The following is a 19379-nucleotide window of genomic DNA, read 5'->3' on the forward strand; positions in this document are numbered from 1 at the left end:
TGTGGAATCAGGGGCGTAGCAATCATTTCAAAAGTGAGGGGGACAGAATGTCAAGCATTTTACATGGTTCATGTTTACATGAAAGACTAAGACTTGTGTATGTGTTTAGTTACTTCTTAATTTTTCAGTTTTTTTTTTAGATTCAGAATATGTTTCAGTGTGAAATACGGTAGTTTTGAACTTAAATAACAGTCTTGGAAATAATATGTAAGCATGTGCCTGTACAGTAAATCAAGTTTTGTTTGCCAGAAATCAATTCATGTAAATCGAAAGATCTTAGTTTAGCCAAGACTGATCGTGTGATCACTGAGTGAAGAGTTTTGAGAAGTTGTTCAATGTTGTATTATGTTCAGAGTTTTAGCAGTGTTGTGTCGAAGTGAAATATGTAGTTTGGAAGATGTAGTCACTGAATGCATTAATACAACTCTAAAAAGAAAAACAACAACAAAAAAGCAACCTGTAATAGCAGCTGCAAATGGGGCCTTATTTATCACTCAGAAAGAATTAGTGTTAAACACATTTACACAAACTCTAGACACAGAAGGATCATATGTTCCCCACATCATACCAGGACATTTCAATCAAAATTGTGAAATATTTCACTCATTAAGTGTTTGATTTACTCATTCAACTGATGTTCAAAACAACTGTGTAGTTACCGTGCTGCAAAAAAATGCAGACATGTTTCTTTATAAAATAGCAGACACAATACCACTGATATTGAAAAAAAAGATCTAAATCAACTTCTAGGTTTGGGTGAAGTGAGAGGGTCACAGAGACAGAACTAAAAACCTAATTTGTCAAATAAACTCTAAAAATAAAAGATATTCAAGACTGTGGTATAAATAATTGGATGATCTGACCATAACTCATACTATCCTTGATTTTCTAACTTAGGACATTTCCTTTGTGTGAGACCTTTCCGCCCTCCCCCACACTAATTAACATATCAATGCATGATGGCTGGAAGGTGTCTAGGTGAAGTGGCCTGAGCGCTTACAAATACAGCTACCAATGTTCAAGTATCTGTGCAACTTCTCAAATAAACTACAATAAACTAGAGAAAATGCTGGGATTTACCCTTCCAAATTTATTTTGTAATGTTTTCTTTTGTAAAAATGTATTTAAAAAATAAATAAATACAAGAATTAGACTATCTACTGTTAACTGCAGTTTGTTACATTATCCATGTTTACAATACTGCACAAAATTATTCCTAATTTTCCCCTTTTGTATAGATTAAATTGGTGATTAAACTGAGACTAACACAAACACTTGTGGAGGTGTTTAGTTAAATATAATTGTTTTTTTTTTGTTTTGTTTTTAATTCAGATTATATTTCAAAATGGTATTGCTGTATAAATATTGCAAATTTTGGTCTTATTCATGTTGTGTTAGGTTTTGAACATCAGTTTTGATTGGAGAATGTAAAGATGTGCAATTTGGTCTTTATAGAACATAAAGTTCTGTTGGTGTTTGTGTTAAGTGTGAAATACATTCATGTAAATTGAAAGACGCCATTGAATAAAAAAATTCCAAAGCAAAATTAAATGATCCACAGTTTGTCACATAAGCCCATTTCACTCCGAGATTCTAGAAAATATACTGATAATTTGTCCCTTGATCTTTTGATTTCTGTTCATCGACAGTACCAGGGATTACAGTATTGTAAACATGGATAATGTAACAAACTGCAGTTAACAGTAGTTTACTTCTTGTTTTTATTTATTTATTAAATACATTTTTACAAAAGAATATGTTACAAAATAAATTTGGAAGGGTAAATCCCAACGTTTTCTCTAGTTTATTGTAGTTTATTTGAGAAGTTGCACAGATACTTGAACATTGGTAGCTGTATTTGTAAGCGCTCAGGCCACTTCACCTAGACACCTTCAAGCCATCCTGCATTGATATGTTAATTAGTGTGGGGGAGGGCGGTGTAATCCCACACAAAGGAAATGTCCTAAGTTAGAAAATCAAGGATAGTATGAGTTATGGTCAGATCATCCAATTATTTATACCACAGTCTTGAATATCTTTTATTTTTAGAGTTTATTTGACAAATTAGGTTTTTAGTTCTGTCTCTGTGACCCTCTCACTTCACCCAAACCTAGAAGTTGATTTAGATCTTTTTTTTTCAATATCAGTGGTATTGTGTCTGCTATTTTATAAAGAAACATGTCTGCATTTTTTTGCAGCACTGTAACTACACAGTTGTTTTGAACATCAGTTGAATGAGTAAATCAAACACTTAATGAGTGAAATATTTCACAATTTTGAGTGAAATATCCTGGTGTGATGTGGGGAACATATGATCCTTCTGTGTCTAGAGTTTGTGTAAATGTGTTTAACGCTAATTCTTTCTGAGTGATAAATAAGGCCCCATTTGCAGCTGCTATTACAGGTTGCTTTCTTGTTGTTGTTTTTCTTTTTAGAGTTGTATTAATGCATTCAGTGACTACATCTTCCAAACTACATATTTCACTTCGACAAAACACTGCTAAAACTCTGAACATAATACAACATTGAACAACTTCTCAAAACTCTTCACTCAGTGATCACACGATCAGTCTTCGCTAAACTGAGATCTTTCAATTTACATGAATTGATTTCTGGCAAACAAAACTTGATCTACTGTACAGGCCAATTTGCACATGCTTAGATATTATTTCCAAGACTGTTATTTAAGTTCAAAACTTATCAACAGACAAACGAATAAGATATTTCTACCGTATTTTACACTGAAACATATTCTGAATCTAAAAAAACAAACAAAAAAAACAGAAAAATTAAGAATTAACTAAACACGCAAACAAGTCTAAGTCTTCCATATAAACATGAACCAACGAATTCTGAACAGCAAAAAATAGTGCATATTGCTGCCTGTTGTGTGTGTGTGTTTATTCAACGCATTCTCATCCTTTAACGTCATATAGAACGCTATATGCAAAAACGGCGCTATACTACGCACATGGCACCCGTTATCATTAATATAACACGCGCTGTGAGAGCTAAGTTTAGGTGTGGGGTAGGGTCTGCGTATCATATTTACGCTAAAGGATTTATGACGACTTGGGTTCGCGTGTTATATTAATGATAAAGGGTGCCATGTGTGTAGTATAGCGCCATTTTTGCATATAGCGTTCTATGACGTTAAAGGATGAGAACGGTCTGGTTTATTATATATATGAATGATGTGTTTTGGTAGTTTTAATGCGTTTTGAATGTGAAATGTACTGCAGTGAAGCTGAAGTGAAGAGCTTAAAAAAGTGATAAGTATTTAGAAATAAATACATTCTAATTTAATTTAATTTAATGGGAATATAACATTCTAATGTTGTGGGTTAACGGATTATGATTGGGTTACAAGCATCACCTGATGTCAGTCAGGATAAAAATGTAATGATAAAAAAATAAACAAATCTGGGTAATTTAAGCCCTAAGGGAAACAAGGTTGTTGTTTTTTTTTTTACTGATATTGGCCAATATGAGGGACCACAACCCATAGGATTGGTCTTTCATTACAGAAAAGAGGCTCTCCAGTTTGATGGTAAAGGGAACAATGTGTAATTGCTGCTAATATACTGTTATATACTGCTGCTAATATGCTAATATCAAATAATGTTATATCTTTTTATAATTGTATTATGAAATATATGCCTTGTTAAAAAGAATTGAAACATGTTCATAATTGAAACCAAAAGGAGAATTATAAGCATTCCCCAGACTTACTGCTGCCATTGCATTTTATTTATCTAGAGTCTAGATCATGTACAGTTTAGCTTGTGTGGAGACCTGCAATTATACCTTAAAGAGATATTTCTGCTTGATTTTATTGAGTTGATAAACTAGATGCAGTTACGGAAGATATTTATCATGTTTTGAAGGCCCATCTAAAAGCACACCTAATCCCGCATAGATCTGAATGCAGAGAAGCTCCTCAAAGCGATGCTGGTGGTCTTAAAATTATCAGTGGGGAAAACTATCACCTCAGTTTTGTGTTCATTTAAAGACACAATTTTTTTGCAAGCAAAGATGTAACCTCATCTTAGCATAATAAAAGAGAAATGGAAGCAGACGGATCATTTCTCTCAATAGGTGTATATATATTTTGGTGTCTTCAGCATAAGAATGGAAGGCAACACCATGTCTTATTAAAATATAGAACCCAATGGTAGCATGTAGAACGAGTAAAGGGAGGGCGCCGAGATCGATCCCTGTGGAGGTGAGCGACAGAACAGAAGAAATGACCTATCCTGAACAAAAACTTTCTGTTCCATAAATAAGATTGAAACCAGTTAACTGTTAAAAAGATAATTGAAGTAATTTTCAAACTAAAGTAATATACACTGTAAAAAAAAAAAAAAAAAAAAAATCATGATTTGTTATCATAACGTTGTTTCTTCTGTCAAATCAACTTAGATAATGTATGTGGTTCAGATAACATAATATTTTGAGTTTCTGATTATAAAATCAATCTCCTTCATTGTATTAAGTCAATTTTTCAATTTCAATGAACGTAAAGTTTCAAGGCAACCAGGTAACTTCATTTTTTAAGTTAAACCAACAATAATTGTTTTACAGTGCACACATATCAGTCAAAACTGCTTGTAAAATGTAAAATATAGTCAAATACAACTATTTGTATATTTGTCAAATACAACTTATTAGTAGGCAATAAGCTTAAATGGGATATGTGGACCAATCATATACTGTAAGTATAAAGCCACAACAGAGAATTAATTTTTTAAAGCAATAACTTTCCTGTATTGTCCACAACATAAAGCTTCTGATGTTTTATAGGAATTTCATCGAAAGTGTTATGATATTCTGTATTATTTGTTAGTATGGAATTGCTACTGAGGTACAGACAAAATTATTAAGAAAAGTAACAATGGCAAGTAAATTGTTAGGGACTGCTATAACCAAGCATAGACAGTATCTATGAAGAGAGAGCGTTAAATAAGAAAAAAATAATATTATGAATGATAAGAGGCGTCTTCTCGCCTCTGCTTTTGAACTGTTGCCACTAGGCACTTCATAATAACTGCATGCTATTAATCATTAGTTAATCATTAGTAAATAGTTTATCTGTAATTTATAAAGCATTAATAGACATTAATAAGAAGTTTATAAATACAGCTATAAATGCTCTATTCTTGTGTAAATGCTTTATTCTTTATTTAGAAGCATAATATTGTGTTTAATCATTGTATTTTCATACTTTATTAATGATCAATTTATAATTTCCTAATGAAGAATAACATTATTTACAAACCAGTTATTTAGGAGTTGTCAGTGATTCATGAGATCACTTAAGTGTATTTAAATGTAGTAAATGCAAGAAGTTAAGCATTTAGTAGTGGTCAGTTAACTTTTTTTGGCAGCTCATCTAAAGTGAGGAATAGTTATATCTTGTAAAGCATTCATAAATTAGATTTAAAGGCTCAGTTCTCTTCTAAACAGAAAAAGGAAACAAACACAACACTTTGAACATAAAAGAACATACAAATATTTAACTGAGCCTTTGAAATCTCTTTTATAAATGCATTACAAGGCATAACAGGTCCTCACTTTAGATGAGCTCACAAAATAGTAAACTGACCACTACTAAATGGTTGATAACTACCTGAATTAACCTTGGATTACAGTAGAAATACATGTTAAAAATGTATTTATACACTAAGTAACTATTACTATATGTCTGAATAATAAGATACATGAATGCACATTGAAATAGTTTATTAATCATTTACTCACTTTCTAAGTGATCTTATAAACCACTGACAACTCCTAAATAACTTTATATTGGTTTATTATTATGGTTTATAATGCTATACTTCATTTAGAAATCATAAATTGTTCATTAATAAAGCATGGAATTAAAATGATTAAAACACATTATAGATATGCTTTTAAACCAATAATCAGCAATTTATAAAGACAGCTATAAAGCTATAAATTCTTTAATATTGTTTTAAAAGCATATCTATAATGTGTTTTAATAATTGTATTTTCATTAGTTAAGCATTTACTATTGCTTAACTAATGATTACTAGCGTGGGGTTATTAAATTTACTGAAAGTACCTTAACTAAGCAGCTCTACAGTCTCAGAGGCTTTGGGACAGCCAGCCATTCAGACAATAGAGAAGTGTGAACGACGTGTGTTAATGGGCCACTGCAGTTCCTGCTCCAGCCTACAGGAGCGCTGCTGAGTATGGGCTTAAACACACACACATGTGTTAGTCCCCACTTGGTCAAAAGTTAAAAAAATTCACCAGAGCGTTTTTTAGTTGATTTTAACATGTTTTAAGGCATAGCTAACAGGGGACTTGAAAAATGTCCCCACTTCCCTCGGCGGTCCCCTGTTAGTGAGTGTGTAACGACACCAAAGTCCCCTCTTAGATAGGTAGACAAGTACACACACAAAATGCAGGATCACAATCAGGGTGTTAAACTGTATCCCAGGATTGCAAAAATTGAAAACACAAATGTATATTTAGTTTGACCTCCTTATGCTGGCATGTTGTTTTAATATGGCATTTGTTGTGTGTGTGTTTACTAACATAGTTTAATATTTTACGGCCTGCGTTAGAGGAAGTTGAGAGTGTGTTCTTGACAGGAGTGTGTTGTACCTGAACGAGGTGAAAGGTTCTGCGCTGCTGCCGAATGGCGAAACATGGGTTTGCACCTGGCATTCAGCCCATGATGATTCAGTCTCATCAACATATTGAGGAGACAGTAGTGGCTTTCTTTTTGTGCAAAACAGGTGTTGGCATGTGGTCGTGTGAATGTCTACACACACACACACACACACAGCAGGTGTGAAGCGCCATTGTGTCCTGACCTAAAACATTCCCTTAAATAAAGCATGAGAGACCTTGACTATATTGAAATAGAGTTTGCATTAAGGTGTCACATTAACGCTGGTCGATCTCCCAGTCTTGTGTGTGTGTGTGTGTGTGTGTACGTGCTGCCTCGTAATCCCCTCCTCCACCTCTCCATGTGCGGAGGCGTTGCCTCTGGAATCAGGCCCACATGGGAGAGGTTTCCCGGTCCTTCGCTAAAGAGGAACTACTGTGTGCTCTTGCCCATATATGGGACTGATATCAGTTGCCAAATCGTGTGAGTAAGTTTTTTCCTGATCAATAGAGTGCTATGATTATGCTTTTGCTTAATGTAAGAATCTCTAAAGACATGTTATAGTTTATCTGTGGACTCATACATGAAAAAAGCCTATAATTACTCCTGTTTTGCATGTTTTATGACTCATCGAGTAAAATTACTCAAATACAAATGGTCAATAAGCCCTCAAATAAAAATGCATATATTGTCTGTATTACTCAGACACTTAGGCCTATTTTAAATTACTCATGGCTTTTTCTCTGTTGAAAAACAGCTAAAACTAGCCTAAGCTGGTTGGATGGATTTAGCGGTCCTCCCAAACTGGTTTTAGGTGTTTTGGACACCTCTTTAAGCTGGTCAAGCTGGGAGGCCATCTAAAAGACCAGCTGAACACCAGCTTTGCCAGGCCAACGCTATCTCACGACCTCACTCTTACGAATTTGGACGATTTGGGTAGGTTTAGGGGGCGGGGTCAGGGGTAGGTCATTCGTACAAATTGGATATCGAATTGGGTAACTCGTAAAATATGTACGATCTAGCGAAAATTCGTACAGTGAGGTCGTACGAATTGTTATGAATTAGTCACCTCGTAAAATTCATACGAATTGCTGTTGGAGAGACACACTTAGGGCCCGTCCATACGAAGACGCGTTTCGCTGTGTACATATGAATTTTTTATCGTATTGGCGTCGACACGGATCCGGCGTTTTGGGAGAGTAAAACCGCTATTTTTTGAAACCGGGTCCCGAAGTGGATAAATCTGAAAACGACACCCTTGCGGTTTCGTGTGTACAGCCAATCCATATATTTTGTGAACGATGATGTCATCACATCACGTGTCGGCTGCGTCACACGCCATCTTCGTCTTGTACTTCTTGCGCGCAAAGTTATGCGCATGCTCAAAGTCTTCTTCTCCGTATATAGTGTATCTCTGTGGCAGAATTACAGCGCCCCATACTGGTCTGGCATATACACTACACCATTTTCAATTGGTTTCAGTGGTTTCGTGTGTATACAGATATTTCTTGAGACGACGCTGTGTTTGCGGAATTTTTTTTTAGAACGAGGAAAAAAAAATTTGGATAGGGAATGCGCCGGCTTCGTGTGGACGTGGCCTTAAAGCCTAAGCTGGTTTCAGCATAGGCTTTACAATCGAGGGCCTTTATAATGGGCCCCTCTAGACTTTTCACAAGGGCCGGGATGATGTGGTTGACCCTGACACATTCATCCGGGTTAAAATGACCCAATCCCATTTTAAGATCCTGTATTTAGGCTACTTAAATGGCTAGTGTAGTTCTGCCACCTAAATTAAAGGAATATATTTAGAGCTTGACATTTAAAATAATTTCCACTTGATGTAGGCTAAAAGAACTGTTCAGACATTCTCCCTAAAATCTCTTAAGATAATTGGTTGAAACCAATTGGGGTTTTCCATTTTTGGACAAACTGTTTCTTTAATGATATAAATCTGCTTATACGATTCTTTATGACACCGGTTTAGAGGTGTTTATTTCTCTCTCTCTCTCTCTCTCTCTCTCTCTCTCTCTCTCTCTCTCTCTCTCAAGACCACAACAGTGTTTCTGTTTTCTCTTGGCCATGGGAATTTTTTTTAAGTGCCTATGCAACTATTGCGGCTAGTTTTTTGCGTCTTGTTTGTGGAAACAAAAACAGGAGCGCAACTCTCCCTTCAGTTTTGCACTCTCGCCTCCAGCGTTGTTTTCAATCTCAGCGGTTCCTGGCAACAACGTCATCGCCCATCTGACAGCTCGAGGAGCGGAACGAACTCTCATCCAATCAGCGGCCGCGATTCTCCTCGACACGCCCTCGAAACGCGGACTACAAAAGGCTCGGAGGCGCACTTCTCCAGAGATTGAGTGCACACGGAGCCCGAGGACAACGCGTACTGCTGTTTGTAAATAACTACGGGAACAGAACAGAAAAAGCACTTTTTGGACATCAGCTGTCAAGGGAAAACACCTGTCGACTTGGTACAGTAAAAAGTTGTTCAAACTATTTTGGACGTTTCTTTTCTCTTCTTTGACATCATTTTTTTGCCTCATGTAATATTACGGAGAGAACAAGATTAACGGACGTTAAACTGTACAGACTCAAAAAAACAAAACAAAAAACAAAAACGTCCGACGTAGCTAATTTCTGTTCACATGTCAACAAAAATGGAGCAACCGTTTTATCATGACGACTCGTTTCTTTCTGCTTATGGTCATCCAGACGCTGCCCTGCACGACTACAAGCTTTTAAAGCAGAACATGAGCGTGGGCTTCGCCGAACCTTACCGGAACCTCAAGTCCCTCCGCTCCGAAAGCGACTTCTACACCGCGGCGACCGGAGACGTGGGCTCGCTGAAACTCGCCTCTCCGGAGCTGGAGAGACTCATCATACAGAACGGTAACGGTGTCATCACATCACCCACCCCGGGGCAGTATCTGTACACCCGGAGCATCACAGAGGAGCAGGAGGGCTTCGCCGACGGCTTCGTGAAAGCGCTGGACGAGCTCCACAAAATGAACCAAATGCCCCCGCCGAACGTGTCTATCGGAGCCGGAGGACTGTCGTCCTGCTCGGGGGCTTCGTCCGTCTTCGGCGCCTCCTTGCAACCGGACACCCCCGTGTACACCACTCTAAACAGCTGCAATCCCAACACTAACCTCACACCAGCTGCAGCCAACTACCCGACAGCCACCATCAGCTACTTGCCTCAGTACCACCACCACCACCATCACCACCATCAGAACGCGACGCATCCTCATCACTTCCAGCACGCGCTCCATCAACAGCGACTTAAAGAGGAGCCACAGACCGTCCCTGACCTGCAGAGCAGCGACGGCTCTCCTCCCATGTCCCCGATCGACATGGAGGACCAGGAGCGCATCAAAGCGGAGCGCAAGAGGCTTAGGAACCGGCTCGCGGCCACCAAGTGCCGGCGACGGAAGCTGGAGCGCATCTCCAGGCTGGAGGACAAAGTGAAAATCCTAAAGACTGATAACGCCGGACTGTCCAGCACCGCGTCCCTGTTGAGGGAGCAAGTGGCCCAGCTCAAGCAGAAGGTCATGACCCATGTGAGCAGCGGCTGCCAGCTGATGTTAACGCCGAAGATCAAGTCGTTTTAAAACGAACTGCTGCGATTACACACAGACTCTGAGAAATGGGAAACACTGGAAGAGCAGATCATGTTTGTGATGTTTTGATGCAAATGCTAGGGACCCTTTTCACACACAGGCTGAAATCAGGCTATAGCGGTGAATGAGAGACTACATAAATTATATAGTTTTTGTGTTTTCGTTTGCTCAAATAGCCAAAGTTATTTTTTTTTTAAATGACAATTTAAAAAACTCTGCTGGATTTGTGATGTTGGTGACACGCGTGATGACGCGTTTTAACTATCATCAACATCGAAAGTCCTGAAAAGTTTTTAATAGTTTCTCATTTTTTTTAATGTCTATGAATGGGGTCCAATGCAGCACTGAATACGAGCGTTGTATATTTCTTAAGTGTTTTCTTGTAGAAAACTATATTGTTATTATAGTCGTTTTTTTAAAAAAGCATCTTGACCGACAAGGTACTCCTGACTGGACAATGAAAGCACTTAAAGTGAACCCTGAGTGACTTTGGTTTTGTTGTTAAAGTGCTGCCCTATGAAAACATTCCAGTAAGTTATTATTGATATTGTGAGTCCGGTTGAGCCAGACCATTTAAATGTGTTTCTGTTTGTTTTGTTTATATTTTTGATATTTAAGTAAAGGCGTCTGAAAATAATTCTACTGTTTGGTTTGGGTTCATTTCCAGCACGAATCGTTCATTCTGTAGAATTCTTACGGCTTTAAGTTTAGTTTAAAACGTCCCCATGTTGGCTTCTTTCCCCCCCTGACGCAATGCCCATATATGGGCTGTTTTGCTGCATGTACGTCACTGAGGGTAGACTTTCGGGAACCCCCGCCCACGCTACCGGCCAGGAAGTCCGCGCGCTTTCGTGTCTGACGCGCGCATGAATGAAGCGCGTGTGAATGAGAGAAAATTTAGCAACTCGGTGTTTTCCCCGCGCACAGAAACCTTCCCAAAACAGTTTCAGCGAAAAGACAACTAGAGATAAAAATATGAGCACGGGCATTTTCCAGGTACTTTGCAGAAAAACGGAGCCGTCGCAAGCACAAAAATAGAATAACAAAAAAAGAGCTAAACTTGTAAACGAGAAGTGACACTTTTCCGGTGAATGCCGTAAAAATATACCGGTGGATTTGTGTAACTGTCCAGCACTAAAACCACAAACCCATACTCAAAGCCTTTTATAATGTTTTGTAACATCCTTTATTCTTTCACAAGTTGCTGTTTTTCTTCATTTTAGTCAGGCCCAAAATACAACATTTAAGTCTTTCATTTTTTTTAGGGTTTATTTGGACATTTCAACTAATTATAGGCTACCTTTCAAATGTGCTGTTTCAAGTCCTAAATAAACAGGTAATAGATAGTCCAGACGTCAGTGCCAAACCCACACTTATGTTAAACAGAGATTAAATAGACAGAAAGGACACCATTAAAACCCAAAAATAAGAACATATTGATTCAGATCTATAAATAAAAGCAGTATTCTGTACTTATTTTAAAAAATTAATTGAGCGTATTAGATTTTAGTGGACATTGTTTTATTAAAAAAGACTTGGAGGTGATGCATCAAGTTACCATAAGTTTGAAAACAAGATAAAATATCACAGCATTACATTTCCTTGCTAATAAATGACCTTGTGGTGTCATGACTTTGAGCAAAAGTCTGGTAACGGCTAACTGAACTGTAAAACTTTTTTTCAAGTCATACTGTAGCTCAACATAACAAATAGCCTCAAAGACATTATCTGTGAGTATTTACTTGAAACACACTCATATCACCCATGATCACATCATATCAATTAATCTTGTTTGTGCTACTGATTTGATTATTATATAAAAACACTGGTCTAATTGTGAAAATAAAAGCAAAAGTGCAGTGTGAAATGCTCAGATTTCCTGTAGCCTTCATGCAATATTGTTGCTTTGGGTGTGTTTTATCAGCAGAAGATAGCCACTATCAGATGACGTTTACTTGACCACACGTCTACAAATCACATCTGATGCACAAACACAATCTTTTAGACACAACCTCGTGCCAGAATACAATTCTGCCATTTGAGACAGCTACACATTCATGTACAAAGATCATCATGTGTACTATGTCATTACAAACTTTTCCATGGAAAAGTTCTCAGATCTGCTGAATATATATATATATATATATATATATATTAAAAGCCACCTTGACATAAATGAATGTATCAAAATTATACTCGTCTATGAGGCAATAAGCAACAAGTCACTCCTGCCGTTCCAAATGTAATGCAATACTGCCATCTACTGGTCTGATTTGTCCCAACTCATTTCACCAAAAGCCTTTGTGGAATATTTATCATAGACAATGCGTTTTACCGGTCCAGTTTTTCTTTATTTTGTATCGGATTACCACTAGAACACAAAGCAAGTAAGTGTTCTGGAAGAATTACAAGCAGAGATTGCTCAAATTTAGTGAAAACTCATGACACGAGAGCCATGAAGCGGTTTAAATCTCCCTTATTAAAGGGATAGTTCACTTTGAAATTAATTTTTGGTATGTTTTAGCTTACCTCAAGGACATCGAAGATGTAGGCGTCTTTGTTTCCGCAGCAGTTTCAATTTTGATATTTTTAGGTCAAACCGTGCCCTCAGATCACTTGGACGTGGCTGTGGTTACAAGAGGTAAAAACGATATAAATTTTGTTCGTTTTCTCGCAAAAACCATTCATTTCGTGTCTTAGGCCATCAATGTGTACTTACATTTACGAGTCATTAAATCATGTTTAATTTGGACTTCTCTGTGCATGCTCTTTGAGGTGGTGACCATAGACCTCCATTAATACTGCGGAAACAAAGACACTAGTCTCAGCCTCAGACGTCACGCCCACGGAACGTTGGCTAAAGGTCAGTCTAGCCGTCAGTCTGAAGGTCTGGCTACGCGAGACTACAAAGACACCTACATCTTGGATGCCCTTGAGGTAAGCTAAAACATACCAAAAATTAATTTCAAAGTGAACCATCCCTTTAAGTTGGGAATACCTAGTCAACCTAGTCAAATTTAAAAAAAATAAGTTTGTAATGAACTTGGACCATACAAACACAATAAAACAACTGCAATGTTATGCAATAACAGCCTGTTTATTTGACAAAGATACTGATGGAACAACTTGTGACAATTCAAAATGAATCAAAAGTACACTTAGTACTAAATATGTAATACCGATTAACTAGAACTGCAAACTAACTAAAGACATTTCAGTGCATGAGGGACGCTGACTGGAACGGCGTCTTCAGACAGAGGAAAGAAAGAAATCAGTCGATCAAGTGCATTTAAACACCAAAGAGTTTGTTGCGTTGGCTAAGAGAACTTGAGAAATCTCGGGCTAAATTTAAGTGCACCAACACCCCACTGAACGGGGATACGGCGAGACTGTTACTGCTTGGAGAAGAACTCCTTGCTCTTCTGCACATCTGGAACAATAGTGTCACTTCCGGGTTTCCATCCAGCAGGACAAACTACAGAGAACAGACAGACATGTTGTTAGAAATCAGCATGCAATGGATTCTGGTGTGTGTGTGTACATATGAAGAGTTCAGATGCAAAAGCCTCTAAATGCCATTTGAAATTTTCTTCTTTAATGATGATTTTTGTGATGAACTTGTATATTTAAGTTCAGTGATTTCACTTAAATGGCAATGATAATTACCTATTAATTGTTATTTAAGTGAAATTACTGAACTGAAATATACAAGTTTGATAAAAATCATCATTAAAGAAGAAAATTTCAAATGGCATTTAAAGGCTTTTGCATCTGAACTCTTCATATATATATATATATATATATATATATATATGACGCACATAAAACCTGACAACTTGAACAACTGTAATGTGACAACATGTGTAATGTTACATTTCCTGAGATCACTTGTGATTGGATTTCACAGTTACTGCATGAAGCACACTGTTGCTCTCAAATATTATTGACATTTCAAGCAAAACATGTGTAGAGATCAAATCACACCAAAGATGTTCTGTGTATAACGGTGTTATTCGAGTCAACGGTTCTTTGTTGGCATCAAGACGCATGTGTTTCCACTACATTATACAGGTTTCTGAATACCTCCAAATGCGGTTTGAGTGAACAATGTTAGACCCGTTTACACATTCTGTCCCAGTCAAACTCTCTCACCTTCTCCGTATTTGTCAGTGTGCTGGAAGGCCTGCACCAGTCTCAGGGTCTCGTCCACCGAGCGGCCCACGGGCAGGTCGTTGATGGTGATCTGCCTCAGGATGCCCTTATCGTCAATCACAAACAGACCTCTGAGAGAGCAGGACGAGAGGGTTTGTTCAGCAGTCTTGTCTGTTTACAACAACATCTGTATGATGGCTGATAAACTAGTTGGACAACAATGAAGGTGTGATTCAAGCGGAGCACTAAGTATGTTGCATTACTACAGAAAATCTAAAAATGTTATGAAAAAGTGTCAAAGCTTTCAGTTCGGCAGACGCGAGAGGAGAGAAGCTGAACGTGTGCAAACATTAGCAGGACATCGCAGACCTGTAGGCGATGCCCTCCTCCTCTTTCAGGACGCCGTAATCCTGGGAGATGGACTTGGTCAGGTCCGCCACCAGAGGGATGTTCATGGAGCCGAGTCCACCCTGCTTCCTGGGGGTGTTGATCCTATCAGGAGCCAATCACAACAGGAATGAGATTTGATTTAACACATTCATTCTCTCATCCAGTCATAAAAAAGGCATTTACTTGAAATCAAATCGCGATGTAGACTAGTGTGTGAATATTAAACCACAAAGACCATTTAAACACGAATCCTGCTTGCCTTGTTCCGCGTGAAAGTTTCATTTATCACACACACTGAAGCACGTGTGACACTTGCGCTGTTTTTTGCCTATATGAAGACATGAACTTCCTTTCCAGGCTCTAGATCCACTCTGATCCACTTTGTGATCATTTAACCGCTTCACTTGAGAAACTATAATCAGGACATACACACAGAAACTCAAAAAGTCTTCGCGGCAACCCGTCAAAATAAAAGTTTGGTTTAACTTGACAGAAATATATTACTGATGTACAGTAGAATTTAGATACGTCCTAATAATGTAATAATACACTAACACTAATCCAAATAAATTAAGGTTTTTTTTTTTTTTAAATTTAAGGAATTTAAGGAATAATCCATGTTTAAATTTTAACAGTAAAGCTTATTGTGCAACATGTTATTTTACAAAAAGTTTATGATAAATGATCAAATTTGTGTTTTATGGCTTCATTTTATTACCAGGAAAAAAAAACACAACAGAATTAGTGTGGAATTTTTTCCATTTATTTTTTCTTAAATGTTCATAAAACATAATATTAATTATTAGACGTGCTTTTTAAATGCTAAAAAATGACATGCCCGGTACGCAACACTAGCAAGTTTAAAAACCCCAGACATTTCTAAAAAAAAAAAAAAAATTAAAGTAAATAATAAAAATAAATAATTTTTATTATTATTATTTTTTTAGAAATGTCTGGGGTTTTTAAACCTTAAAAAACCCTATTATTATTATTTTACCTTTTCAATTTATTTAAGCTAGAGCACAGAATAATGCTCTTGATAAAAAGGTCCAGATGACATCAAATGGCAGTTTCTAGAAGTACAATAAAACGCTCAACCCTTCCTTTATCTGCGCTTCTCACACACACACACCACATTAGCTCTTATCAATGACAGGCTGGTCAGAAGCGTTAGATAACCAATAACTGGCTGAAGCCATAGGAAGCCCACGGAGAAGCACGTAGCAGAAAACTCAACGCTGAAACCGAATGCTGCTATTGATCTAAAATACTCCTTATAATCGGTTTAAAATATATTCAACATGAAATAACTGAAAACTAAAATATATTTTTACAGCATTTTAACAATATTCATATACATGTGTCTTGATATGCGCTTGCTCTGAAGTGACCATTAAGCAGAAGATGTGGGAATAAAAGCAGGATCCTCACCACGCCAGATGGCTGAAGTGAGAGTCGGTGGAGGCGGCGATGAGCTCACAGCCGATTTTACGAAACTCGGCAGCCCGTTCGCTGAACGCGATGATCTCAGTGGGACACACGAAGGTGAAATCAAGCGGATAGAAGAACAACACCACATATTTCCCTAGAGAAGGAATGAGAGTCAGGATGAAGTGATAAACAGGTTACACCTGAAAAACAGTTCAATTAGAAACAGGCAGCAAAAACTAGTTTAGCATGAACAGCAAGTGTGGAGCGTTCGCGGCTCACCTCGGTAGTCCGAGAGCTGAACGTCTTTAAACTGTCCGTCTACCACAGCTGTGGCCTTGAACTGAGGAGCAGGTTGACCGATCTTAGCGTTTCCGGCAGACATGATGATGACGACGACACTGGGGACAAATAAACAAAGAAGAGCTTTAGGGTTTACAAACTCAACACTTTTAGAAATATAACAGTAAAAAAACATGTTTCTAATCATTTTTGATCGCAAAGGCAACATTAAATAGCAAATTCTAGACAGTTTAAACAAAGTCAGAAGATGCAATAGTCTTTTCTTTCCATTTGTAATGTTCATCCAAGTGCAACTGGATCATTGTGGTTTGCTATTGGTGGATCTCATGTTGAGTGACGGGTTGCTCCGCCCACAAGCCAGTAGATCCATCAGAGAATTAAAATAATTATGTGCACTGATCAATCACTTAATATAATGCACACTGCAATATCCATTTTGATTTCATGGTGACTTTAAAGGAGTAGATCATCCTAGGACTTTTCATTCAACCCAACACAGAGTTAAATTAAAAAATCCTGGCTCTTCCAAGCTTTATAATGGGAGTGAATAGGAAGAGTTAAGCCCAAAAAAGTGCATCCATCCATTATAAAAGTAATCCATACTACTCCAAGGAGTTAATAAAGCAAAGCGATGCGTTTTTGTAAGGAAAATATCCAGATTTATTACTTTATCAACTCTAATCATTGGCTTCCGGTACACGAGTCAGTCTATATCCAGTGGAAGAGTGACCTCTGACCCAATGATTGATTGTTATATTAGACAAGGATATATTTCTTACAAAAACACATCACTTCAGAAGGTCCCACAGAGCTATATTACTTTTATGATGGATGGATATGCTTTTTTGCGATTTAAAATCTAAGGTGGCATTCACTGCTATTATAAAGCTTGGAAGAGCCAGGATTTTATATATATATATATATAGTCAGTCATATACACCTAGGATGACTTAAGGGTGAATCAGTTATGGGGTCATTTTCATTTTTGGGAGAACTATGCCCTTTATTATGTCAAAATTCTTTAAAAGTTACAAAAAGTAAATAGGATTACAATTACTAAAATTATAAGTGAACAACACTTAGCTTGTAACCTAACACAAATAAGTAACTTTTGGTTTTTGAAACGCCAAGTATCAATGCACAAAGCATTGAAGGCTTGCAGTGGATCACACACTGTGACTGCAGGTCACATGACAGTCAGTTGTTTGAACAATGGGCTTCTTAGAAACTAAACGCGGCCTTTCATCGACTCCAGATCAAGTGCATGAGCGTTTTACTCATTTCTACCGGTAAAATATGGACTTTACTCGCGTTTTATAACGTATACTTGGCTCAAACGTCGTGTAACTTACACGCCGTACAAGTGGCCCTGATAGGGCCTGACAGATCGGTATCTCTGCAAAAAGCTGATAATACCGAACACATAGCAAATACACGAATGAGTCAACGACCCCCTAAAAAGACTTTGACCTGGAAAATTACAGGAGACAGAAAAAATTGATTCAGAAAAGGTCGCGACAAGTGCGTTAATAAGTCATAATTGGTAAGAGGTTTGTCCACTTACAATAGTGACTGGAAACGTGAGACGAGATGAAATGCATATCAAGCATGCACGATAAAGTCGCTATATATGAGTAATATATTCAGAGTTATTTAGCAGCTTAGCCACGTGAGCTAATCACGAGCAGTGGGATGATATTAACGTTACATAAAAGTAGCATTGCGCGAAACATAATAGCTGCAATATAATATTCACAGTAAAGCCGCCTTCCCCCAATTAAACGTTGAATGCGTGAAGATATTTCAAGCAGTTGCTAAAATATTAAAGCACAAGTGCGAAACATAGCCGGCGTTTTCCACGCGCTCTTTTGTTAAGTAAAAAAATAGGCAATTAAAACTATTCATTTAGCATTCGTGCGTGTGCATAAACGTTATGATTGTTCGAAAAAGGGAGATTTTTAAAAACTCACCTGTTCTGTAGGTGGAAGAGAAACCTAGCTCACTTTCTCTTGATGCACGAGCACAGGAAGAACGGGAATCGTCAGTGCGCGCGACCTGCTGCAAAACTACCGGGCGCGAGCTTCTTGGTCACTTAAAGAGGGAGGGTCCATCCATGTGCTTCAGTTCGGTAACTTTGGTGGCCTTTCTCGACTTTATTACAAATACTAGCCACATTTTGAGGTTAGTTTTAAGATAGAATACAGATGAGAGAAGATTCGGACAAGATTTCAGAAAACAATACATTTATCAATCAATCAATCAATCAATCACACACAACTGAGGTTGACCAAAGTGCTTTACAAAGAATAAAAGAATAACAAAAATAAAACTAATATACATGCAAGCCAAAGTAATCGATCAAATAAAAGAGAAATCCAGGAAGACAAACTATAGAGTGTTAAAAGGGAAGGTGAATTAGTAATAAGTCTTAAAATGAGATTTAAAAGTACAGAGATAGATGCCTAATAAAGGGAGGTAGGCCGTTCCTCAGTTTTGGTCTATCAGCGGCAAAAGAGCGGTCACCATGTTTTTTAAGGTTTACTTTAGGATCCGTGAGAAGGCCAAGGTCACAGGATCTCAGGTTTCTCGCAATGTATACGGATCAATTCAAGATATCTGTTAGCCAAATTATTCAGGGCTTTGTAGACAAATAATACATTTTTAAACTCAGCTCTATATTTGACAGGAAGCCAGTGCAGGGACATTAAAATAGGTGTTATGTGGTCATATACTTTCACTTCCTTTCAAGCAGTCAAGCGGCTGCGTTTTGAATCAACTGCAGACGAGACATGAGAAATACCATAATACTGAGAATTACAGTAATCAATAGATATAACAAATGC

The 19379-nt window shown here is 37.6% G+C and overlaps 2 protein-coding genes across 2 annotated transcripts; one reads left to right on the forward strand and one right to left on the reverse strand.

Annotated features, from left to right (window-relative positions):
• Positions 1-8960: 8960 nt before the first annotated feature.
• Positions 8961-10900, forward strand: junba (JunB proto-oncogene, AP-1 transcription factor subunit a). The gene is made up of 2 exons (XM_089131986.1): positions 8961-9114; positions 9356-10900. The coding sequence occupies exon 2, from the start codon at positions 9394-9396 to the stop codon at positions 10252-10254; it is 861 nt and encodes a 286-aa protein (XP_088988112.1). The 5' UTR covers positions 8961-9114; positions 9356-9393; the 3' UTR covers positions 10255-10900.
• Positions 10901-13339: 2439 nt separating this feature from the next.
• On the reverse strand, positions 13340-18649 carry prdx2 (peroxiredoxin 2). Its single transcript, XM_039686486.2, has 6 exons — positions 18507-18649; positions 16516-16634; positions 16237-16390; positions 14785-14907; positions 14416-14546; positions 13340-13738 (listed from the first exon to the last, which is right to left on the reverse strand). Exons 2-6 carry the CDS (start codon positions 16616-16618, stop codon positions 13656-13658), a joined length of 594 nt encoding a protein of 197 aa, XP_039542420.1. The 5' UTR covers positions 16619-16634; positions 18507-18649; the 3' UTR covers positions 13340-13655.
• Between the last annotated feature and the right edge of the window lie 730 nt (positions 18650-19379).

This window comes from Pimephales promelas, chromosome 6 (genome assembly GCF_988280905.1).
Source record: "Pimephales promelas chromosome 6, fPimPro1.hap1.1, whole genome shotgun sequence".
In the NCBI taxonomy this organism is placed as follows: domain Eukaryota; kingdom Metazoa; phylum Chordata; class Actinopteri; order Cypriniformes; family Leuciscidae; genus Pimephales; species Pimephales promelas.